This window comes from Protopterus annectens, chromosome 8.part0 (genome assembly GCF_019279795.1).
Source record: "Protopterus annectens isolate FY-2018-M chromosome 8.part0, PAN1.0, whole genome shotgun sequence".
NCBI lineage: Eukaryota > Metazoa > Chordata > Ceratodontiformes > Protopteridae > Protopterus > Protopterus annectens.
In genome coordinates, this window is record NC_056741.1 from 637014206 (window position 1) to 637036705 (window position 22500).

General features: G+C 37.3%; 1 protein-coding gene across 3 annotated transcripts in view; it reads left to right on the forward strand.

Annotated features, from left to right (window-relative positions):
- The window catches only part of FOXP3 (forkhead box P3), a 733303-nt gene that overhangs the window by 517979 nt on the left and 192824 nt on the right, over positions 1–22500 (forward strand). For all 3 annotated transcript variants that reach the window (XM_044080123.1, XM_044080122.1, XM_044080124.1), the window contains 2 exons: positions 15324–15411; positions 21782–21865. In XM_044080123.1, the coding sequence (XP_043936058.1) occupies positions 15324–15411; positions 21782–21865 (172 nt within the window). The remainder of the gene's footprint in view (positions 1–15323; positions 15412–21781; positions 21866–22500) is intronic.

A 22500-nucleotide genomic window follows, 5' to 3' on the forward strand; every position in this document is an offset into this window, starting at 1 on the left:
AGACTTCTTATGTGGAACAGAGTTGTAATGTCACTTGAGATTTCTGCTGCAGAAATTAAGTCAGTTATCCATTTGAGGTGTAATTTTTTTCTGAGTATTTTTCTTCTGTTTCTAATGCTGATTGGTCTGTGGCTGCAGTTCTTGCTAAATGTACTTTACAACCAATGCTCCATTATATTGTTCTTGACATTTATGTTTCTGAAAATAATAATATATTTATGCAGTTCAAAACAGATGTTTGGGTGACACTGATAGTCTTGCATTTGTACAAATTTGCTATTTTGCTGTTTATGACATCTGTGAGATCTGAATCCTAAAGGTATATGGACTTTAGACTGGGTAGTTTGCGTGGACTTGCAAATAATGGCCTATCAAGTCATTCATTTGGAGAATACAGTTAATGATTTAGATTGGTGTGGAAGACTTGTTTATTCTGTGGAGGCACTGGGTGTCTTAGTCATGCATTTCCTAAAACAAAAAAAAAAGATTGAACATTATGGTGAGATATGATATACAAGGTTTAACAAAAGACCCTGGTGTATGACTTGTGGTAGTGATGAAAACTTTAGGTTCAGAGGTTGTTACTAGGCTAGCAACCACTCAGGCCTTTATAAGCCTAGCCATGCATCCTAAACCAATTTGTCCCTGAGTATGTTGGGCGAATATGGGGGGGGGGCTATGTTAGTAAGGAGTTAACTAAGGGATTTGGGGGAGGAGGTTAACTGAAGAACATTTTACTTACAGACAGCCTCTGTCCATTAGAGACATGGAAGCCAGACCAGGGATGAATTTGCAATTTCCCATCCAATGGTCAAAGTTTAATTTGAATAGGGTTAGGGATGAGCTCTGCCTTACATAGATGGGAAGCCTATTCCATAACACAGGGATCTTTCGACTCACATATCTTTCTCTCCAGCATGTTCTATTTATATCACAAATTAAGTTCAAATCCTAGTGTTTCTAGTGCTGTCAGTTCTGTGGATGTGCAAAAGATCCATCAAGGCTGGATCTGAGGATCAAGAAAATGTTTGCAGAAGCACCAAATCCCAATAAACTTATCCTTGAACTGGAACAAAAACCTTCTCAGTCTAAAATCAGACGTTCCTTTATTAATTGACCAGCAGTAAAAAATGCACGAACAGTTGTAACATCAGTGGTACGAATAAATCCAACTTTAGAAACACAAATACATCCATGCCTTACAAGCCAGGCATAGATTCTGTCTCAGCAGCCTTTAGGATACTGAGTATAGAGATAAGGCCTTTAGGTGACCAGTGTAGGACAGGGTATTAGTGCCCCAGATTCTCTATGTGAGGAACGTTTGTGGCCATTCCAGCTGTTGCAAGTGTTTGGTTAAGTACATGCCAAATGGGAATTGTATTCAATGATGGGTCTGATAAGGGCTGAGTAGAGTCGTACTATAACTTCTTTGGACCTAGATGCCATACCCTTACCTATAAGTTAGGTGACATAGAAAGATTTTCTTACTACCTTTGCTACATGATGGTCAAAGTCCAAATTACTGCCTAGATATGTTCCCAGACCACTAACTATCGGGTTGAATCTTGGGGGTGTTTTATCAATGGAGAAATTAACTTGGGTGGACAATTTCCCAAAGAGAATTATAATTCATTTCTTGGCATTGAGTTTTAAACCATGGCTTTGGCACAAGTCATTTGTCTGTGTTAGACTCTCTTGCAAGATGTTGGTGTTATGAGGAGAATCTGTGATAGCTGCCAATTTACAGTCATCTGTGAACTTTGTGAGCCAAAGGACTTTGACATTAATTTTGACTTCTGAGAAGCAGATGACAAACAGGAGTGAGTCCAGCACGGAGCCCTGAGGTACTCTGCTGATGACCAGTCTCTTAGTGGAGGTGGTTTCACCAATCCTGACTTCTTGAGTCCTATCTGTGAGCCAGCCAGCAGTCCAGTGAGCTATGCAGGGATTTATGACTAGTTCAGAGAGTTTGCTGTAATGCCTGAGTTGGGCATTGTATTGAATGTGGCCAGGTCACCTATATTTGGTTTGACCGCCCTCAAAAACAGACGGTATACCAGGATACAATTACTTTAACTGAACCTTCTGGTGTTGAACTGGCTCTGATTCATTGTTTTGGACTGTGTTATTTCAAAGCAGAAACTGTTGGTAGTTTTCCTGCTGGGGTGGAGAATACTGCTTTCCCTATTTCCTCTGATAACAGGGTTGAATTATTTCTTATGTTAAAGGGATTGGTAGAGTTGCTTCTTCTATTAAGAAAGCATGTATGAAAGAATATAAATATAAGCTCAGAAAATTTTAAAAAAGTCAAACAGCTTGGTGAAGGTTAATTTAGCAATTTGTTCCTTAAATGTCAGTAGTATTAGGAACAGGTTGAGGTGTTCCTGAATAACTATCTGAGTTTCTACTCTGGTTTCCAAGCAATCCAAAAATGCTGTAGTTGTGCCTTCCAAGAGCCAATTTGAATTTGTTTCCAGTGGAAACGTATTGCAAATAAATCATAAGAGTTAAGCACTTTCATTCTACTCTGTTAAAAACGTCACCAGAAGTATGTAAACTGACTCCATGTTGGTTTAAATAACCAGTGTAATCACATGGCAAATGAAAATCTCCCCAAGCCATTCGTAAAAAAGGGTTAAATATCAGAACTTACTGGTTAAAATTCAAAACATAAAAAAGAAAAAGAAAAACTTTCTGTGACATTAAAATACAGCCATAGTTAAAAAAAAATAATTAGTCAATTGTAGACAATAAGTTACAAGTTTAGTACCTTTAATTGCAAGACACTGTTAACAGAAATAAATTCATTTAACCCTGGGGTCTGAGAGGCATTTAATAACAACTGCCAATGAAATTCACAGTATTCTAGCCTTTTTCCCCAACTTCCAACTCTCTGAAATCTGTACTCTCTTTAAAAATGGCTTGGAGAGGTTTTAACTTGTCATGTGTCTTCATTTGTCATTTTTTTGGATTGCTTAATTATGTTGTGAAGTAGTTTTTATTGCTAGTTTAGTTTGATTTTAAATGTCTTCCCAGGAACTATTTGAATCCTCCACTGGAGCTGCACTGATGAATGAGACCAGTAATTCCAGTTCAGTGATCTGTCAATTCTTGTTAAGCTACTTACCCAGTTGGTTTTGAAACTGAATGAAGAAAAGATAAGTTAGGAACCAAATGGTTATGATCAAGTGAACTAAGCCATGGTTAAAAGCAAGAAGCAATCTACAAACAAACAAACTGAAAATATGTCCTTGCATCATGATCCCCACCACCACTTAGGCAGCAACAGTCGATCCACTCATAGTAAAACAGGCTTGTATGACTGGTTAGTAAAGGGACTTACAATAAATACTACAGGTATGTCTGTAAAAAATAATGATATACTGAGAGACAAACCTAAGTGGTTAGAAAAGATTTTATACAAATTTAGAAGTTTACAACTTGATAATGCTTTTTAAAAAACAATACTGCAGCACACAGAGTCCCCAAAAGTTTGAAGATGTGGAAGTTAATCAATGGTATCAAATACAGTTCAATAATGCAGAGTGAATTATTGGACTTTTTTGACAATACCAGAATGGCGCTTATGGCTATTTTAATCAAGGGCAATAACAGACAGTTGGTAAAATTAACTACTGACATTAAGAAGTTGCAAAATGAAATTACAGATGACTGTTTGTTCCCTACCACTGAAAATTAATTGTATCAGATTTTCGACATGATCAACAATAAATGTACCACTATAAGGAAGAGAAAAGAGAAAAAGTTGTCACATGACAAGGAGGACTATAAAAGGAAAAAAAGTATACTCTGATCCAACAGGTATCCAAACCAACAAGCCAGTGTCAACTGATGAGGTACCAAGGGGGAGACAATACGGCCACTGGGGCACAGGATAAAGAGAGTGGTACTTCTGAAAATGAAGTTTTTTTAGAACCCAATTTGCAGAGGTCCAGAAGAATAGCCCAGAAGCACCAGACCAGTGTTGCATTCAACATGGGGGACAAGACCCGAGAAAACAATGGTCATTACCTCAGGAAATCATATTCCAAACAAAACAGGAGGAGAGGTAGAGGCAGGAGCAGGAATCAGAGATATTGATCACTTCAACAATAACAAATACGATGGTTGTAAAAACTGCACCTGCATCAGATAAATTCATTTTGAACTCAAAGGCTTGATAATTTATAATTACAGTCATTTAAACACTGGCAATAAATTTGTTAATTCATTTTTAAGAGGTTTTACCTTTTTCCCCTCGTGGGCTGAATCTAGTGGACATATTAATGCAGTTAAAACTTTACAGCAGGAAATTGAATTTAAAATTGCTTTTCAGAGGTGATGACAAACGTCATGAAATTTAAAGAGATCAGGTAAATTTAATCCACCTCTCGTACCCTATCTGTATATGAGAGATTATGTGAAACTGACATCAGATGGCTGTCCACAAACAATAAGAAGATTTTTTTTTTATTTAAGAGATAATGTTACTTTCTTTATCCAGAGATAGATACATTTGGATCATGAAACCAGACAAGGTGGAGGAGTGGCTGTAAAGAACAATCACAACTACTCTGGTAAAATCCTTGACTATCTGTATGATGGTACTTACTTTAGATCGATCTCCAGAAATGAAATTACTTATGCTTATAGTAGAATTGACTCCTGGTTGAATGAAGTGGTACATGAATTTGAATTGTCCCCTGATGTGGTCAAGTTTCTGAAATTTGTCCAACAGTCATACCAGCCATTTCTGGAATCCCCAAAACACGAAAAGACCAGAAGGATCCACCACTGCATCCAGGAGTGGCTTCTGTAGGATGCAGAATTGAGCATTTGACTGTACTGGTTAACAGTACATTGAAAAAAAGGACAAACCACATATGTTAAGAGATTCGGGGTATTTTTTCCTGAAATTGTCCAACACCACATACTATGAGAACTGTACATCTGTTACCATAGATATGAAGGACCTGTTTTTGATAACAGCCCATGTGGTTGGAATGGATTGGTTTTATCAGTTGATCAGTAGTGATGTGTCTCATTCAAGTGAGGTTATTTTGATTATTTATAAGTGCACGGATGCAGAATTAAAAACAATTATGTGCACTTTGAAGGAAAATACTTCCAACAAATAAAAGGGGTGGCCATGGGAGCCTCCTGTACCACTGTGTTTGCCAACATTGTAATGTGGTACTGAGAAAAAGTCATTTGTGTTTGACAGTGAAGTTTAGCCCAGTATTCTTATATATGTAAGATTTACTGATGATATTTTTATTCTGTAGACAGATTCCTCTGCTAAGTATGATGAATTTCTTTAAATACATTAATAACAGTATAAACTTTATCAGTTTTACATGTAACAAGAGTAACTACATTACTTATTTTGATGTCACGGTTTCAAAAAACACAACATGCACTAGATGAGAAGCAACCAGTTTTAGAAAGAAAACTTTTTCTAGTGGTTACCTGGATTACTCGAGTAATCACCCTGTGTGACAAAAAATGAGTCTGTTTAAAGCCAAATGATGAGGTTATCCAGGTTTATATCTGATGATAGCCAGTTCTGGTTAGAGCTGGACAAACATAAAATATTATGAATCATACTGACAACCTAAAACCATGCTAAAAAACAAATCAAAAATGACAAAAAAGCTTGTTACACTTCAACCCAACAAAATCACCAAAATAACTCCCAAAAATTCTGGGCAACCTTAAATCAGCTCCTCAATTCTGGCCAAACCACTACATCATCTCCTACCAGGATAAATACCAAAGAAAGTATAGGATCTCAGTTTAATTCATACTTCATAAATTCAATAGTGTCCTTTACAAAAAAATGACAACAATACACACCCATTAATACCATCTGACTCAGAACCTAGCCCCTGTTCATTTTTTATCAGACCAATACAAACCAGTACCATCAAAACACTTTTTTTAAAACTAAAACCTACATCCCTCACTGCTGACCAACTCCCAAATAAATTTCTCAAACTGGCAGCAGAATCCACATCTTATCCCATCTCTCTCCTTATCAGCAGGTCCGTATTGGAACAATATATCTTTAAGTCTGGAAAATCTCTCATATCATTCCTCTCCACAAAGTCAGCTCCTCCACTGGCTTTTCAAATTACCGACCAATAACAATACTCCCATCACTGGCCAAAATTCTTGAAAAATGCATACATGTACAACTCCTTGACTACTTAGACAGGAATAACCTGCTCTCCAGTACCCAACATGGTTTTAGACCAAAGCACAGCACCATAACTATTTTAATAAGTTTCACCAACACTATCGATGAGCTCAGAAACAAGGAGCACCATGTATCCCCCATCTTTCTAGACATGTCTAAACTATTTGATACAGTATCCCACTAAAATTACTCAACGAACTAGTATCCCTAAACCTCTCCCATCCAGCTCTATCTTGGTTCCATAGTTACTTGACAACATGCAGTCAAGTGGCAAATGAACACTCTACCCTACTAACCACCTCAGTTGGAGTGCCACAAGGCTCAATCTTTGGTCAACTACTTTTCACCATCTTTGCAAACAAACTTTGGACGGCCATCCAACTAGCCACTATTGTACCATACACAGATGACTCAACCCTTATTTGCTCAGCTCCATCCCTACCAGAACTCCTAGAAAGAACCCAAAAATCCTTCACAGATATAGAAGAGTATCTCCTAGACTACCAACTGATACTCAATTGTAACAAAACAAAACTAATGCTATTCTCCAATACCAAAACACAGAATCTCCGTCCCACTTTCACTATATACTCCTCCAACAAAAACACTGCTTTTTTTTTCTCTGCATTCTATTTCCCTCTTCCTCTTATATTAGCCCAGGTAATACTACTTTACTCAATTCTGAAGTACTCCCAAATGGACTGTTTAGTGAAACATGTATTTTATTAGGATAGTAACAATGTTATATTTTACTGTAAAAATACTCTGCTGATCATATAATATTGTATATAGTACTGTTCAGTTTTTTCTTATTACTGTATGCAAATTTCCTTTATTCCTTGAACATTACTTATTTCTCTATCATTAGTTAATAACTATTGCTGTAAATGTTCTTTTTCTCCCCGGTCCTCTGCTGAAAATGGGCTTCTTGCCCTATCGGACTTTCCTGGTAAACAAATGTAAAATAAAATAAAAATAAATAAAATTGTTTTTTGGAAAGGGCGTACCCTACCAAATTAGTGAATAACATAGCCATTAAAGTGGTCTCAGGAAGAGCGACCAATTAGAAACCAACTTTAGATCATTCAGTCATCTCAGTCTGGGGTATTAAATAACTCTCAGAACAACCATTGATATAATGCCATGATCTTCACATTTAACAGCAGTGCAGGTGAGGTAAGGAAGAATCTTTTGCAAAAATTGGTTGGGGAGTTGGGTCCCACTGGTCTAACTCAAAAATTAAGTGAAGCCCCTACTTTTGTCTTTAAGCATAGTACAAATGTTAAAGAGTTACTGGAAAAAGGGACCAGGGAAGTGACAGGAAACACTGGCAAAAATAAGGGGATGTACAAGTGCTGGGCCTGCATGCAATTTAGGTTTATTTATGACAGTATAAATATCACCATCCCATCTTATTCAAAAACTTTATTTTCCATGGGTAGATACAATTCTACAACAAGTGGGGTAGTTTACCTTGCATCTTACCTTACATGCCCTGCATTTTATATAGGGAAGACTGAGTATGAATTACAGACTAGGATGTACAAACACGCCTATGCAATAAAAAAGGGAGACAAAAAGTGCCCTAAGTAAACATTCAAAGGTGTGTACTAACTTTAAAAAGTTCTTGTTTTTGGAAAAGGTACAAATTTCTGAGAGAGGTGGAAGCTGAAAGAAAAGACTGGAATAGTGTGAATTGCACTGGCAGTTGTTATTAAATGCCTCTGAGACCCCAGGGTTAAATGAATATATTTCTGTTGACAGCGTAGCTTCTTTGATTTTTTAACCTCATTGTGTCACTCTGCACTGCCAAAGTGTACTTACTGCAGATCTAGCTGTGCTAATAATGCAGAGGAATAAAGCCCTGACAATGACCCAGAAGACCTGGATTTGACTAGAAGCTCAGGAACTTGATGGCATGGGTACAAAGATGGATGTGGGGAGAGGGTGAGTCCTAGTCAGCTCAGACCATCACTTCAAACCTGATCACTGCCAGAAGGCAGAGTCAGAAGGGTGAAGATCAATGCAGGGGATAACACAAGTATAGACACCCAAGTCAGAGAATGACAGTTGCCATTTTCAGCCATGAAAAGGATAGTGTACATGCTGATAGATGGACATAAGTGGTGCTCAGGTCACTGCTTAAAGGGGCATTACAACCTTATTTACAAAATAGCTGTCACAGCTGGAATGCCAAACTTATCTATGAGTGCCTGTATGAAAACAATTTTCCCTAGAGAATCTAAGGGGAATTCCTTTAGTGCTATTAAATGAGTGTGCTCAAGTTTACTAGGAGTGGCTTGGTGGTTATCAGGCAAAGTGGGGAAAAGTATCTAGAAAAAACCTGAAGCAGATTAGAAGTATCATTTGAATATTTATTAGTTAAGTTGTTTTTTGTAGGCAATCACCATTATACTTTTTGATAGAGACAGGAGATCTGAAATTTATTGTTTTATTTGTTTTGATCATTTTCTGGAATTTCACAGTCATACTTGGCCTGTTTTCTTTTTTGATCATAGGTGCATTTTTGGTGAATTTAGTACTGATCTTTATAAGTTGATACTCGGATCTGGCATTTACATTTAAATTGATCCCTGACTGTAATGATTAGTGGAATAAACTGCTGCTAACATATTTGTATGCATTGCTCCTATGTAACATACTCTGCCATTTTAAGATTATGTTGCAGTCCTTCTAAGATTACACATATCCCACAATGCATTGCACATCTGAGCTAGAGGTAGAGTCAGTTGGATGCAAGATATTAACATTGCTCCTGTTGACTTGCCATGTTGTTGCAAATAAAAGTTATCTATTTGTCTAAACTGTTGGTGTATACTGATATCTCTAAAAACTACCAATGAATATATATATGGGTATCAGTACACACATGGAAATGGTATCAGAACTGGGATCATTTCAATGAAACAGCAGAATTTAATTTTTGGCTAGCAACTTACACTGAAAAACTCATTGCTTCAATGAGTTATGCCTTTGATGACTTCAGAGCTGACCAAATGACAGGCAGCCAAACATCAGAGAACTGAAATTAGTGTACTGTAATCTCATTTTGCACATGATGAAGTGTAATGTGGCATGATAACTTAGTATCAATAACTAGAACCAGTATACAGTGCCCAACCTATAATGACATTTACCTAGAAATAACTTTGCCAGTAAGAAACTTTGACCTAAAATGTCAATGATTGTACTTGCTTATTCAAAGACTATATTTGTTATGACAGAACCTGAAATATTTTAACAATTATTTTCTGTCAGTGTTATTTGAATCATATATAAACAGTGCAGTCTTACCTTTAACAACACACTGTTTAGTGAGAACAGAGCAGGCAATATTTCTTTAAATCAGTGTGATTGTATAAAAAACAGGAAACAACACCGGAGACTCTACTGATGATAAGGAACTCACAAAAAAACAAAACCAGATAGCGAGGAGACCGCAACCACAAGGAAATTTATTATATTAACGTCAAAAATAAAATCACAATGTTTTCGTCAGAATAAATATCCAACTTCTTCAGATAAAATATTATTCCACAAACAATCCATTTAAATACTACATAGCCAATCACATCCATCAATTAATTTGCTTTAATTAACTTTTAAAGACAAAACCCTAAAAAACTAATATGGGCTATTACCATAACAAATAAAACTAATTTGTTACGTAAAATTGCATATCATTACATATCAAAATTATCCAACCTTTGTTAAAAAAAAACTTGATATTATAAAAAATGTTTTTTTTAAAAAAATGTGTATATAAACATATAATGATAGAATTATAAAATTATAAAATTATAGTTTAGCAGCCTTTAATTTCAGTAATGGTAGAATAGATATATGGTCATTCATACCAGGCTGTCTGTTAGCTTCCAGCAACACCTGCCAAAAAGTTTCCCGGTATTCTAACCGGGTCTCCCATGGACCCCCTCTATGATCTCTCCTTTGTGTCTCAAGTACAAAAAAGATAAATGCAGCTTGTGGGCATGTCAGGGTATGTCGATATAGGGCATTACTATAATTCTGCTTTTGTATTTCATAAATATGGTCATAAATCCTCCTTTTTAAATGTCTATCCGTCTTGCCCACATAAAACCCGTGACAAATCTGGCACATACTTAAATAAATGAATCTTTGACTATTACAGTTGGAATAATTAAATGCATTAATCCATCTATTTCTTGCTGGAATATACACTTTGTCGGTATGTGCTATGAACTTACATTGCCCACAAGCTCCACATTTGTATGTACCTTTACATTGGTTAAAAGAAACTTGAGTCACCATCTCACGTTCTAAAATGTTTTTTATATTCCTACCTTTACGGAAAACAGTTTTCATAGTTTTCCCCTTCAGGTAAATAAGGTCGGTAATATCACTAAAGTAACCCCACTCTTGCTCTACTATTTTTCTAAAAGTGCCTGAATTAGCACTATAATCCATAACAAATACCGTATTGTAACCCCCATCTAATTCCTGGGCGTCACTGGAAAGTGGGGGAGTAGACAGGCTACCCATCCCCAAAACAGGCCGATATTTGATAGCCCTCCCTACTTTAACTTCACTACAAACTTTTTCAATAAATTCTAAAGGGTATTCCCTCTCCTGAAATAACTTTGTAAGCACCAAACATTCATGTGCAAAGTCAGAATCATCAGACGTCATCCTTGAAGCTCGGACAAACTGTCCCTTAACTATCCCCCTTTTTTGAAAATTAGGATGTGAGCTTGTATATCTAAGATAACTATTAGAAAAAGTGGTTTTTCTAAAAATAGTTGATTGAAAACCCCCCGCTTGAACTTTCAAAGTTATGTCCAAATAATTCACCTGATTCTTGGAAGTTTGGTGTGTAAATTTCAAAAATTCCGTACTGGAATTTAAATACTTAATGAATTCTTCCAGTATATTCATTGGCCCTGTCCAAAAAATACAAATATCATCCAAGAATCTTGAATAGAAAGTCCAATATTGACTATATACACTGTTGAAAACATATTGGCTTTCCCAAACTGATAACACTATGTCAGCATAGGTGGGGGAACAATTGGCCCCCATTGCCACCCCAGAAATCTGTTGGAAATATTCCCCTGAAAAATATAAAAAGTTGTTGTTGAGAACTAGTTCCATTAATTCCATGACCAAAAAAACATCATTCTCACTGGCCCCTTTATTTTTCCTAAGGGCTACCTCTAACCAGGCTAAACCTTGGTCATGCGGAATCACGGAAAAAAGATCCACAATATCAATAGTTAGAAAAACCAAATCAGGGGAATATAAATCTGATGTAATTTTAGCCAAAAATTCCCAAGAGTCTTTAAGCAAATGGTTTTCCTTACCCCAAAGATGTTGTATATAGCCAATATTGGACTTTCTATTCAAGATTCTTGGATGACATTTGTATTTTTTGGACAGAGCCAATGAATATACTGGAAGAATTCATTAAGTATTTAAATTCCAGTACGGAATTTTTGAAATTTACACACCAAACTTCCAAGAATTAGGTGAATTATTTGGACATAACCTTGAAAGTTCAAGCGGGGGGTTTTCAATCAACTATTTTTAGAAAACCCACTTTTTCTAATAGTTATCTTAGATATACAAGCTCACATCCTAATTTTCAAAAAAGGGGGATAGTTAAGGGACAGTTTGTCCGAGCTTCAAGGATGACGTCTGATGATTCTGACTTTGCACATGAATGCTTGGTGCTTACAAAGTTATTTCAGGAGAGGGAATACCCTTTAGAATTTATTGAAAAAGTTTGTAGTGAAGTTAAAGTAGGGAGGGCTATCAAATATCGGCCTGTTTTGGGGATGGGTAGCCTGTCTACTCCCCCACTTTCCAGTGACGCCCAGGAATTAGATGGGGGTTACAATACGGTATTTGTTATGGATTATAGTGCTAATTCAGGCACTTTTAGAAAAATAGTAGAGCAAGAGTGGGGTTACTTTAGTGATATTACCGACCTTATTAACCTGAAGGGAAAAACTATGAAAACTGTTTTCCGTAAAGGTAGGAATATAAAAAACATTTTAGAACGTGAGATGGTGACTCAAGTTTCTTTTAACCAACGTGAAGGTACATACAAATGTGGAGCTTGTGGGCAATGTAAGTTCATAGCACATACCGACAAAGTGTATATTCCAGTGAGAAATAGATGGATTAATGCATTTAATTATTCCAACTGTAATAGTCAAAGATTCATTTATTTAAGTATGTGCCAGATTTGTCACGGGTTTTACGTGGGCAAGACGGAAAGACATTTAAAAAGGAGGATTTATGAACATATTTATGAAATACAAAAGCAGAATTATAGTAATGCCCTATATCGACATACCCTGACATGCCCACAAGCTACATTTATCTTTTTTGTACTTGAGACACAAAGGAGAGATCATAGAGGGGGTCCATGGGAGACCCGGTTAGAATACCGGGAAACTTTTTGGCAGGTGTTGCTGGAAGCTAACAGACAGCCTGGTATGAATGACCATATATCTATTCTACCATTACTGAAATTAAAGGCTGTTAAACTATAATTTTATAATTTTATAATTCTATCATTATATGTTTATATATACATTTTAAAAAAAAAACATTTTTTATAATATCAAGTTTTTTTTTAACAAAGGTTGGATAATTTTGATATGTAATGATATGCAATTTTACGTAACAAATTAGTTTTATTTGTTATGGTAATAGCCCATATTAGTTTTTTAGGGTTTTGTCTTTAAAAGTTAATTAAAGCAAATTAATTGATGGATGTGATTGGCTATGTAGTATTTAAATGGATTGTTTGTGGAATAATATTTTATCTGAAGAAGTTGGATATTTATTCTGACGAAAACGTTGTGATTTTATTTTTGACGTTAATATAATAAATTTCCTTGTGGTTGCGGTCTCCTCGCTATCTGGTTTTGGTTTTTTGATTGTATAAAAAAAAAACTCATATACTGAAACTTCAGTGATTCAACAAAATATTTAGTTTACAACAAATAATTTAAATCACCAGTTGGCTCTGTGATATAGTGGTATAAAGCTCTCACTGTAACCCAGATGACCTGGGTTGACTAGCAACCTGGTTAATGTATCAAGCAATAAGAGAAGGTATAAGTGAGCTGCCAACATAGGTTTATGTACACTATGGGGAGGATGGTAGTCCATCTTATTGCAGTGCTGGCACCTACTGGAGATAGTCACATACTGCATGCAGTGTATGGGCTGGTAACCTACTCTTGGCTCTGCCAAACCACATCTGCATGGTTGCCTTCATGAATGTTGTTGTGTCTTTCGGATTTTTCCGGTTAGGGGTCGCCACAGTGGAACTCCAGTCCACTAATGATTGGCAGTAGATTTTTACGTGCCGAGTTGCTGGCCCTGACGCACAACCTTCAACGAAGGTACGCCCATTCACGCATGTCTCCACACAGAAGACACTCTAGCTGAGAATCAAACAGAACAACGTCTTACTGTGAGGCGACAACGCTACCGCAGCACCACCACCGCAGTTACGGTTGCCTTCATGAATCATATGCATGAATGTGCATGCCTACTGTCTGTGAAGGGGTTACAGACCAAAAAATTGAAAAGCTCTTATTTTGAACCATATAGGGACCCAAAAACTGATAAAAGCTCACCAAAACTACAACAACTTGATGCCGCTTGCCTGGCATTCCCAATCTCATTTCTGTTTTTCAGACGTATTGCTAAAAGTTAAATGTCATTGATTATGTGAAAAGATGTTACTGTCCTGCTCTTTCATAAAAGTATAATCCAACATCCCTTTTTACTGACTAATAGTTCTGTTATCATCCCATGCAAACTATTAGAAAAAGCAATACACTCACAATTCCTCTCCTATATTGTCAAAATGTCTTCACTAAATTACAGCAAGTGTTTAGGCTGGTGGTGATCAGCCTGTGGACTGACAAGTGATATGTGACCTGATGGCTTTCTTGGTGCAGCTATTTTGCCTGCCTAGTGTTCTGACAATGGAGTAAGTCTGTCATGTAGCAGTTTTGCCACACACACACACACACACACACACACACACACACACACACACACACACACACACACACACACACACACCACATAACTCTTACAAATAAGGATTTGCTTATCCTTAGTGAATGAGAATGTAGCGTTCTCTATTAATAACTATATAAAGTACACCATGATTATATGGCAAAACCATGTAGAGCAGAGGCTTATATGAAGTAATACTCTATATATCAGTTTGTGAAATGGACATTGATGTATTGCTTCCTTTCATCTTCTTCTAAACATAACTCACTATGTTTTGTGTTGCCTCTCCCTTCATGTATGTTCACAGTATCAGCACAGTTAACTCTTCCTTGAACTATTCCCAGTGTAGATCTGCTATGCTGTATTCCTAAGGCACAAAATGGTAATTATTGATGCTTTTGAGGTGCACAGACTTGTTCATGTTGTGAATAGCCAATTGGATGTTGTCAATTTCGTCTGCTATTAGGAATCTGCACGAACATCTCCTTTTACTCTTTTTCCTCTCATGGTTGTTAATGAAGTATGCCTCCATTGGCTCCATCATTTGACTTCTTACAAAGTCAAAAGTAGTCGGTTTCAAATTGTATAGTTTGTTTGTGATCACTTGTCTCTAAAGCCATCTGCATATTATGTGAAGGCATCATGTCATTTTGTGAGGTGAGGTTGGGGTGAAGGTGAGGAATTTATAATAAATATTGGACTGGTATGGCTGTGTCAAGTGTCTCACTAACATGGAAAGGTTGTTCCACCACTGCCCTAAAATATAACTAATCAAATAAAATGAGGTACAGAAGTGATGTTTCACTGCTCCTAGAACCTGGAGCTCATTTCTAGTGTTCCAAGAGCACCCTTAGTATATATCAGAACTGCGAAAAATGGGTAACAAGGTAAGACAAACATGAAACAATCACTGTCTGGTTTCAGAAATGTCACGGGTCTCACAGTTTCATTTTATTATAATTATTCCATGTTTAAACAAAAACAAAAATGTGTTTTTAGCATGTCTTAATTTCATGCATGTTTACTTGACTTTGTATGCATATAACAGAGTAACCAGTAGCTGCTTTGTTTCTAACAGACACTTACATAGTGACCACCAGCTGGACGATAAGAGTACAGCACAATGCAGGATACAGAAAGAAGTGGTCCAGCAACTGGAATCACAGGTCTGGTGATCAGAAATAACTACAGCTTTTTACTTGTTTCCTCCTATCATATTTTGTTTATACTGATGCTTTACACCTTTTATCCAATCAAGTGCTTTTGTTTGGTCTTAACTTCCTCTGTCCAAACTACCTTTGAATTGTGACACATATGTTCTATTTTATTTTTGAATAGATTTTCTTTATCAAGTGGGCACACTAAATGGCAGTACCTAGTCATATAAACCCAGGAGAATACAGTAGGGCATTTACTACAGAGCTCTGTTTTTTAAATACATGGACTGTTAGCGCAACCTTCTATTTTTCTTCCATAATGATGCCATTCAGTTTACTGTAATAGCCTAGGTAATGGCCACCTGTTCCATTTCTCATCTCCTGGCTTCTAGAAGAAGTGGACATACGATGCAAAAATAGTCTTTCTGCCAGAGATCAAATATGCCTTTCCCCTTGTGGTATCCTCTTTCTCTACCATTCCCATAAGCATCAAACAACAACAAATACAGTTTGCTGTTTATATCTGTCTATACCTGAAGAGACCACCGCTGACTAGCCCTAAAAAGAGCAAACTGGCTGCCTATCACCCCCAAGCAAACTGTGTTACCTGCTGCCTAATCTTAAGTATCCTGAGCAACATCTCTTTTGCTATGTCAGTCCATTGTCTTGCATATGTAAAACAAACCAGAACTTTACACGCCTCTTCACTGTCCCCATATTAGATAGTTAATTGTTATAGGACAATCTCAGATACAAAATGTAAAAGTCATAGAACATAACGAGAATGTACAATGTGAAAGAAACATTTGAAAAAGTTATGGCATCTAAGGAGACTGGCGATGAGAAGTTTGTGACACTTCTGCTTCATTCTCCCAAACACTAGGCAAATGATAGTGATGAGATCCAGACTGTGTCTCCATATCAAAAGAAACAAAATTTAGAAAATCAGTTCCCATCTGTCAGGAAAAGTATCACACAGAGTCAGGTAGCAGCTCATCAGGACCAGGTGCTGCCATGTAAAAGACCTAGCTTAGGAGCTGACCTGATTTCTACTGCCATTCTTGACATACAAGTTTGCATTATGGAGGTAATGTCTGGGGAGTGGTTTCATTATTAGTGGCTAATAATCACTTTGATCAACAGCTGTCACAATCTCAGGGATCATTGCCCACAACTTTTGTGGCTTGGAGTCAATGATGTTCACATCCAGAATCTAGGACTAAACCAAACAAAAAGTGCAAATATCAAGGTTACCAAAACAAAGCTTGAGCTTTTCAGCACCACCTCTTGAATTAGCTGCCAGCATCATAGCATAGAGAGATAAATCCCTGACTATAGCCCAGAGACCCAGGTTTGATAGCAGCTCGAGTGCCTGAGGCTTTGGCACGGGAGGATGGGCATGTCCACAATGGTGCAGTAGAAGGTGTGCACTTTGGCATGGGAGGATGGGCATGACCACACTAGTGCAGTAGAATATGTGCACTTTGGCACCAGAAGATGGGCATGCCCACACAGGTGCAGTAGAATGTGTGCACTTTGGCACAGGAGGATAGGCATGCCCACACTGGTGCAGTAGAAGGTGCGCACTTTGGCATGGGAAGATGGGCATGCCCACACTGGTGCAGTAGAAGGTGTGCACATTGGCACAGGAGAATGTGCATGCCCACACTTGTACAGTAGAAGGTGTGCATGTTGGCATGCGAGGATGGGCATGCCAACATTAGTGTAGTAGAAGGTGTGCACTTTGGCATGGGAAGATGGGCATGCCCATACTGGTAGAGTAGAAGGTTTGCACTTTGGCATGAGAGGATGGGCATACCTACACTGGTGCACTAGAAGGTGTGCACTTCAATGCATTTCATGGTTGCTCTCTGGCAGATGCCAACAATGTGCACGGAGAGGTTGTATTTGGAGAAGTTGGACACTGGATGAGTAATCCTGGAAGTGGGAAAATATGCCATCCCCAGCAGCAGTATGACTCTGCCCCAGTGTGCCTCAGTCTCCTTACCATGGGCTGGAATCAGACTGAGGGAGGCTAATCAGGTTCAGTAGATTTGGTGAATGAGGAGATGTCCTTGGGGTAGCTAATGGTCAGCTCTAGAAAGCCTAAAATAAACTCTTCTTGATTTTGCCATGTCCCAGCTACCACTGCTTTCCCACCTCCAGCACTACTTTCACCACCATTGCCTATGCTCAAAAGCCTTAAGCCTAAATTTTCAACTTCCTTGCATAAATTTCAGATAATCTCATAACAAGACTAGATCAATTCTTCTGTAGGGGAAAAACATCATGTATTTCAACAGCATTAAGTTAAAATGAAAATTCCACAATGTTCTGTCAAAGTGTAAATCAGCTTTTACTCCCATAAAGCCCACAACCTCATCCCCATTCTCAGCCACTGTCTTTTGTCATGAGTGAAAAATGTAATAATTTGTAATAATACTGGAGCAAAAGAGAAACGTATACCCAGTACTCAAGGTTTGTATTCTACTGCAAATAAGTCGCCTCTTACCCTGGATTCCAAACTAGTCTGTTGCACATGAATTCAGACGTATCTGCTTAAACTAAAGCCGTGATCCTTTGCTGGTGATATAATGTCTCTATGGTTCCTAGAGCTAGCAACACCAGCCATTTGGTGAGAAATAATGACTTTAGTAAACTATACCATTTTATCAAAAAATGTATCCCTGAAGTCTGGAAAATAGTTGTTACAACTCCTCCATCTGAAGGTAATGTCAATATTTCTGACCAGTTACCATTTATCCCCAATATCTAAAACTCATGAAAATGCATTTATTTTTCATTTAGTCTTTTAAATGCAAATTACATATTCTTCATGGGGAGCAGGGGTACAGGTCTTAACTCCTACATCACTTTTACCAAATAATGTCAGGTATATGGCGGACTGGAGCCTAAATCTATACCACTGGCACCTATTATGTATACAAAAGGGTGATTTGACTTATGAGCTTATGCCAAATGTGTACTGCTCTCTTGGGTTATGACCAGCATCTGCCAAAAGTCAAATAAGCTTTGAAATCTCTCTCCAGTATTTCATCCACCTAACTCTGAGTTCATTGCTTTCTAATATAAGACTTACCAACAGTAACTGAGGATTTACCAGACGGGTTCCTATTACGTTGTCGAATGACAACAATGTTGAATGCTCAGTAGAGCAAAACCACTGCATATCGAAGTTCGGATTGCAGGATCGCAGTACAGTGAAGATTGAAATATTTGCCCTTTCCTCACTGTACTGCAATCTCGGAGTTGGTATATATATTTAGTGGGGGTGGGGGCACAGCCCCCCACAATAAAAGTTTCGATATTTGGTAGTTTCGCTCTTCTGAGCGTTCAAAATTGTTCTAATTCGACAATGTAATTTGAACCCTTACCAGACTATTTATTCATATACATACACTGATAGGGTTTCCCAGGAGGGGTTACTAATACTTTTCTAGTGACAGTATCACTTTCCTATACTCATGCTATGCTGCCATCAATAAGACCGACTGACCGTTCTTCCAATTAGCCAGCCAACACTTATTTATAGTAGCTGATGGGTACAGAGTCTGCCTTCAAAAAGGGTGGATTCAACAGTCACAGCAATGCTGTTAGGATACCCTTCACTATTAAGAAAAGAAATCAGCCACCAATTTTCATAAGTTAACAAATGAAAACTTTTTACTATTGATCACAGATGTGATTATATATATATATATATATATATATATATATATATATATATATATATATATATCTACCTGAGATGGTCGACAGGCCATATGATCGAAACTCATTTGGTCGACAGTTCATTTGGTCGACAGGCAGATTTGCCCCCCTCCCCAATATTGTGCGACCCTGGAGTTGATATATATAGTTAGGGGGGGGTGTGGGGGGCACAGCCCCCCACATAACATGCTTGTCGACCAAATGAACTGTCGACCAAATGAGTTTCGATCATATGGCCTGTCGACCATCTCAGGTAGACCCATATATAGATATATATATATATATATATATATATATATATATATATATATATGTATATATATATCTGTAAGACAATACTACAGTTGTACAGAGAAAATATTTCATACAAATAAACTGGCAGAAAAAAAATTCCAACTACATCTGTTCTTACTTCCACTTACTTATTGTAAGTGACTAAAGCCTCAAGATAAAATAAAATCCAACAAGTCTATAATCCAAGAGTCTTTATTTTAACATTTTCTGCAAGTTAGAATTTTCCAAGTCCAAATAATAGTCCCAGAGAAAAAGTAAGAAAGGACAACAGTGTTCTCTCGGGAGGTTAAAAAGATTTCAAATACAACTAGAATTTGACTTGCTTTGTATAGCACTGGTTAGAATGCAGAGGCAGTTCTTTTCCATGAGAATGCATTTCCTGTCATGAAGGAAACAGTGAGCACAGCAACCATAACAATTACATTTTATTATAATAGTTCTAAATTCTACACATCTAACAAAACACACAACTACTGACATTTTTAAATCCAAGAAGACACATAATTACTTAACACGCTTATCCCCTCAGCATGGATTTTGATCAGAGTATGGGACTGGCATTGTCCTCCTTCAGGTCACATTGTCTGTCCATTCTAAGCTTAATCAAGGGGAAAAAAGCACCACATCTGTCTCTCTGTCTCGTTAGAACTTTTCAAGGTAATTGAAAGAGATTAATTCTGATGCTATTTGCTTTGCTGTTTGTTTTGCAGATATGCAGAAGGACCATCAGAATGGGATCCAAGGATGGCTTGTATGCCAGGCATAGATCGCTTTTCAATATTCTGTAGGAGACTGGGTAAAGGGATAGGGCTTTGAGTCGATCTGTGTAAGACACGTATTTTTATGCCATGTATCCATTTTGTGAAGAACTTATGTGGACATTCCAATTGTTGCATGCGTCTAGTCTGGTACATACTGAAAGGGGTGTTGTACTCAATGAATACTCTGATGAGGACCAAATGCAGTGGAACGATGACTTTCTTGGACTTAGATTCCACATCTTTATTTAAAAGCTGTGCAACATAGAATGACTTCCCTTGGTATTGGCTTTGATTTCAGAATACATAGATGCCGAAAAGGAGCAGACCCAGCACAAAGCTCTAAGGAAATTCACTAGTGAGTGACCTCTTTGTGGAGGTGGACTCCCCTGTCCTAACTTCTGTCTAGAGGGTGACATAGGGATTTATATCTAATGCCATGAGTTTTCTACAATGCCTAAGTAAGATATTGTATCAAATGCCTTGGCCAGGTCAAGATAGGCAATATCCACCATTTTGCCCTCGTCCATTGCTTTGGTGACCTTCTCAAGTATGTCCACCAGGCTAAGTAAGCATGATCTGCCCTTGATAAAACCAAACTGGTTTGGATCAAGTGCCAGAAGATTTCCTATGTCATTGTTAATCATTCCAATGATAATTCTTACCATGGTTTTGCATATGAAACTAATCAGACTTAAGAGTCTGTAGTTACCTGGGTCTGTAGATGGCCCACCCTTGTGCAGAGGGACGAGCATTGCAGTTCATGTGGCATGAAGCCTTCTGGAGGTTACAGTTAAATAGTGACTCTAATGGACCTAGTAGGTCGTTTTTCGTGCTGTTTAGTAGGTATCCTGGAATATTATCAGGCCACTGATGCAGTATTATTGGCCTTGGAGAATGCATCGAGGAGATGCTCCCTACTGATATTTGGGAGAGTTATGTTCGATGGTATTTCCTGAAGAATTGCTGGGGGGAGGGGCAATACTGGAAGTACATTTGTCAGCCAGCAGATTTGCTATATCTTCTAGATCAGTGCAACTGTATTTGTAACAGTGATATCACATGATGAGTTACCTTCTCCTAGTTTCAGTCAGCCAACGTTAAACTGACTCTGACCTTCAATGTTTTATTTCTGGACCAGTGTTTTGTCTCTACTCTTGATAAATTGCATTTATTCTTTTAATTTGTCTTTCTTCACATATCACCCTTTCCCAATACTTTTCTTATTATTATTTCTTTGGCAATTTTTTCCTCTTCTCTTTTATTATACATCCAGTATTTTCATCATCTTTTAGTGCAGAATACGTAAATTATTTATGTTTATATATAAATATGTAGTTTTGACATTTTATGTTTATAAAATCCAGTTGAAAGTGTAAATATTTTTTAAACAACTTGATGATTTATGTAATATATATACAAATTATTTTGGCATATGTAACAATAAAAGTGCATTTTCCCCAAACCTCTGCTGAAAATGAGGTTGGCCCACTTGTGATCAGTGGAAGTTTGTTCATATTTTATACTTCACTGTCACATATATTAGAAGTTATTTAAGTAAAATATTACTAACACACCATTTTATCTCTTAACAGCTTGCACTGGAAAAAGAGCGTCTTCTAGCCATGACAGCCCAGCTCAACACACAAATGTTTGAACAGAAAACTTCTTTCAATACAGTGAGTACACTGGACCTCTTTATTGCCTTAATATCAAAAGATTCCCCTAACATTTCATTCATTCATTCATTTATTAGTATAGTCATTCAGTCTTAATACAGGTAAAATCTAATTATCATGATAAACACGTAAAAATAAATGATAATCCCCTTTCCTGATAGATGTTGTTAGATACGAGACTTGAAATGTGTTGACCATAATTTTTAAAAAACCCTGACCCCATAACTAAACAGATGATGATGACCAATGGAAAACAAATGGAAATGTTCCTATATATCCTTTTTGTTCTTTTAAGCAGAGAAATGTGATATGAACTGGAGTTTATCCATGACCTAGTTTTCCTTTCATATATGAACATCCTCTAAAGTGTTTCACTGTTAACAATATCAGTGGACAGTCTGAGGTGTTTATGTTAGAGATAATAGTCAATATTCAAACTTAAGAATTAGTGTTTGAAGAATGAATAGAAATTAATGGGAAACAGATGAAGGCAGAGAAGCATACTCCATCCTGGTCCTTTACAAATGTCAGTTGTCCTTAGGCGTAAGCAGCTTAATCCAAAGTTACAGCCATTAGAAAGGAGTCTAGCTATAAAAAGACAGGGCACTATACATCCCAATCAGTTCTTTTTCTGG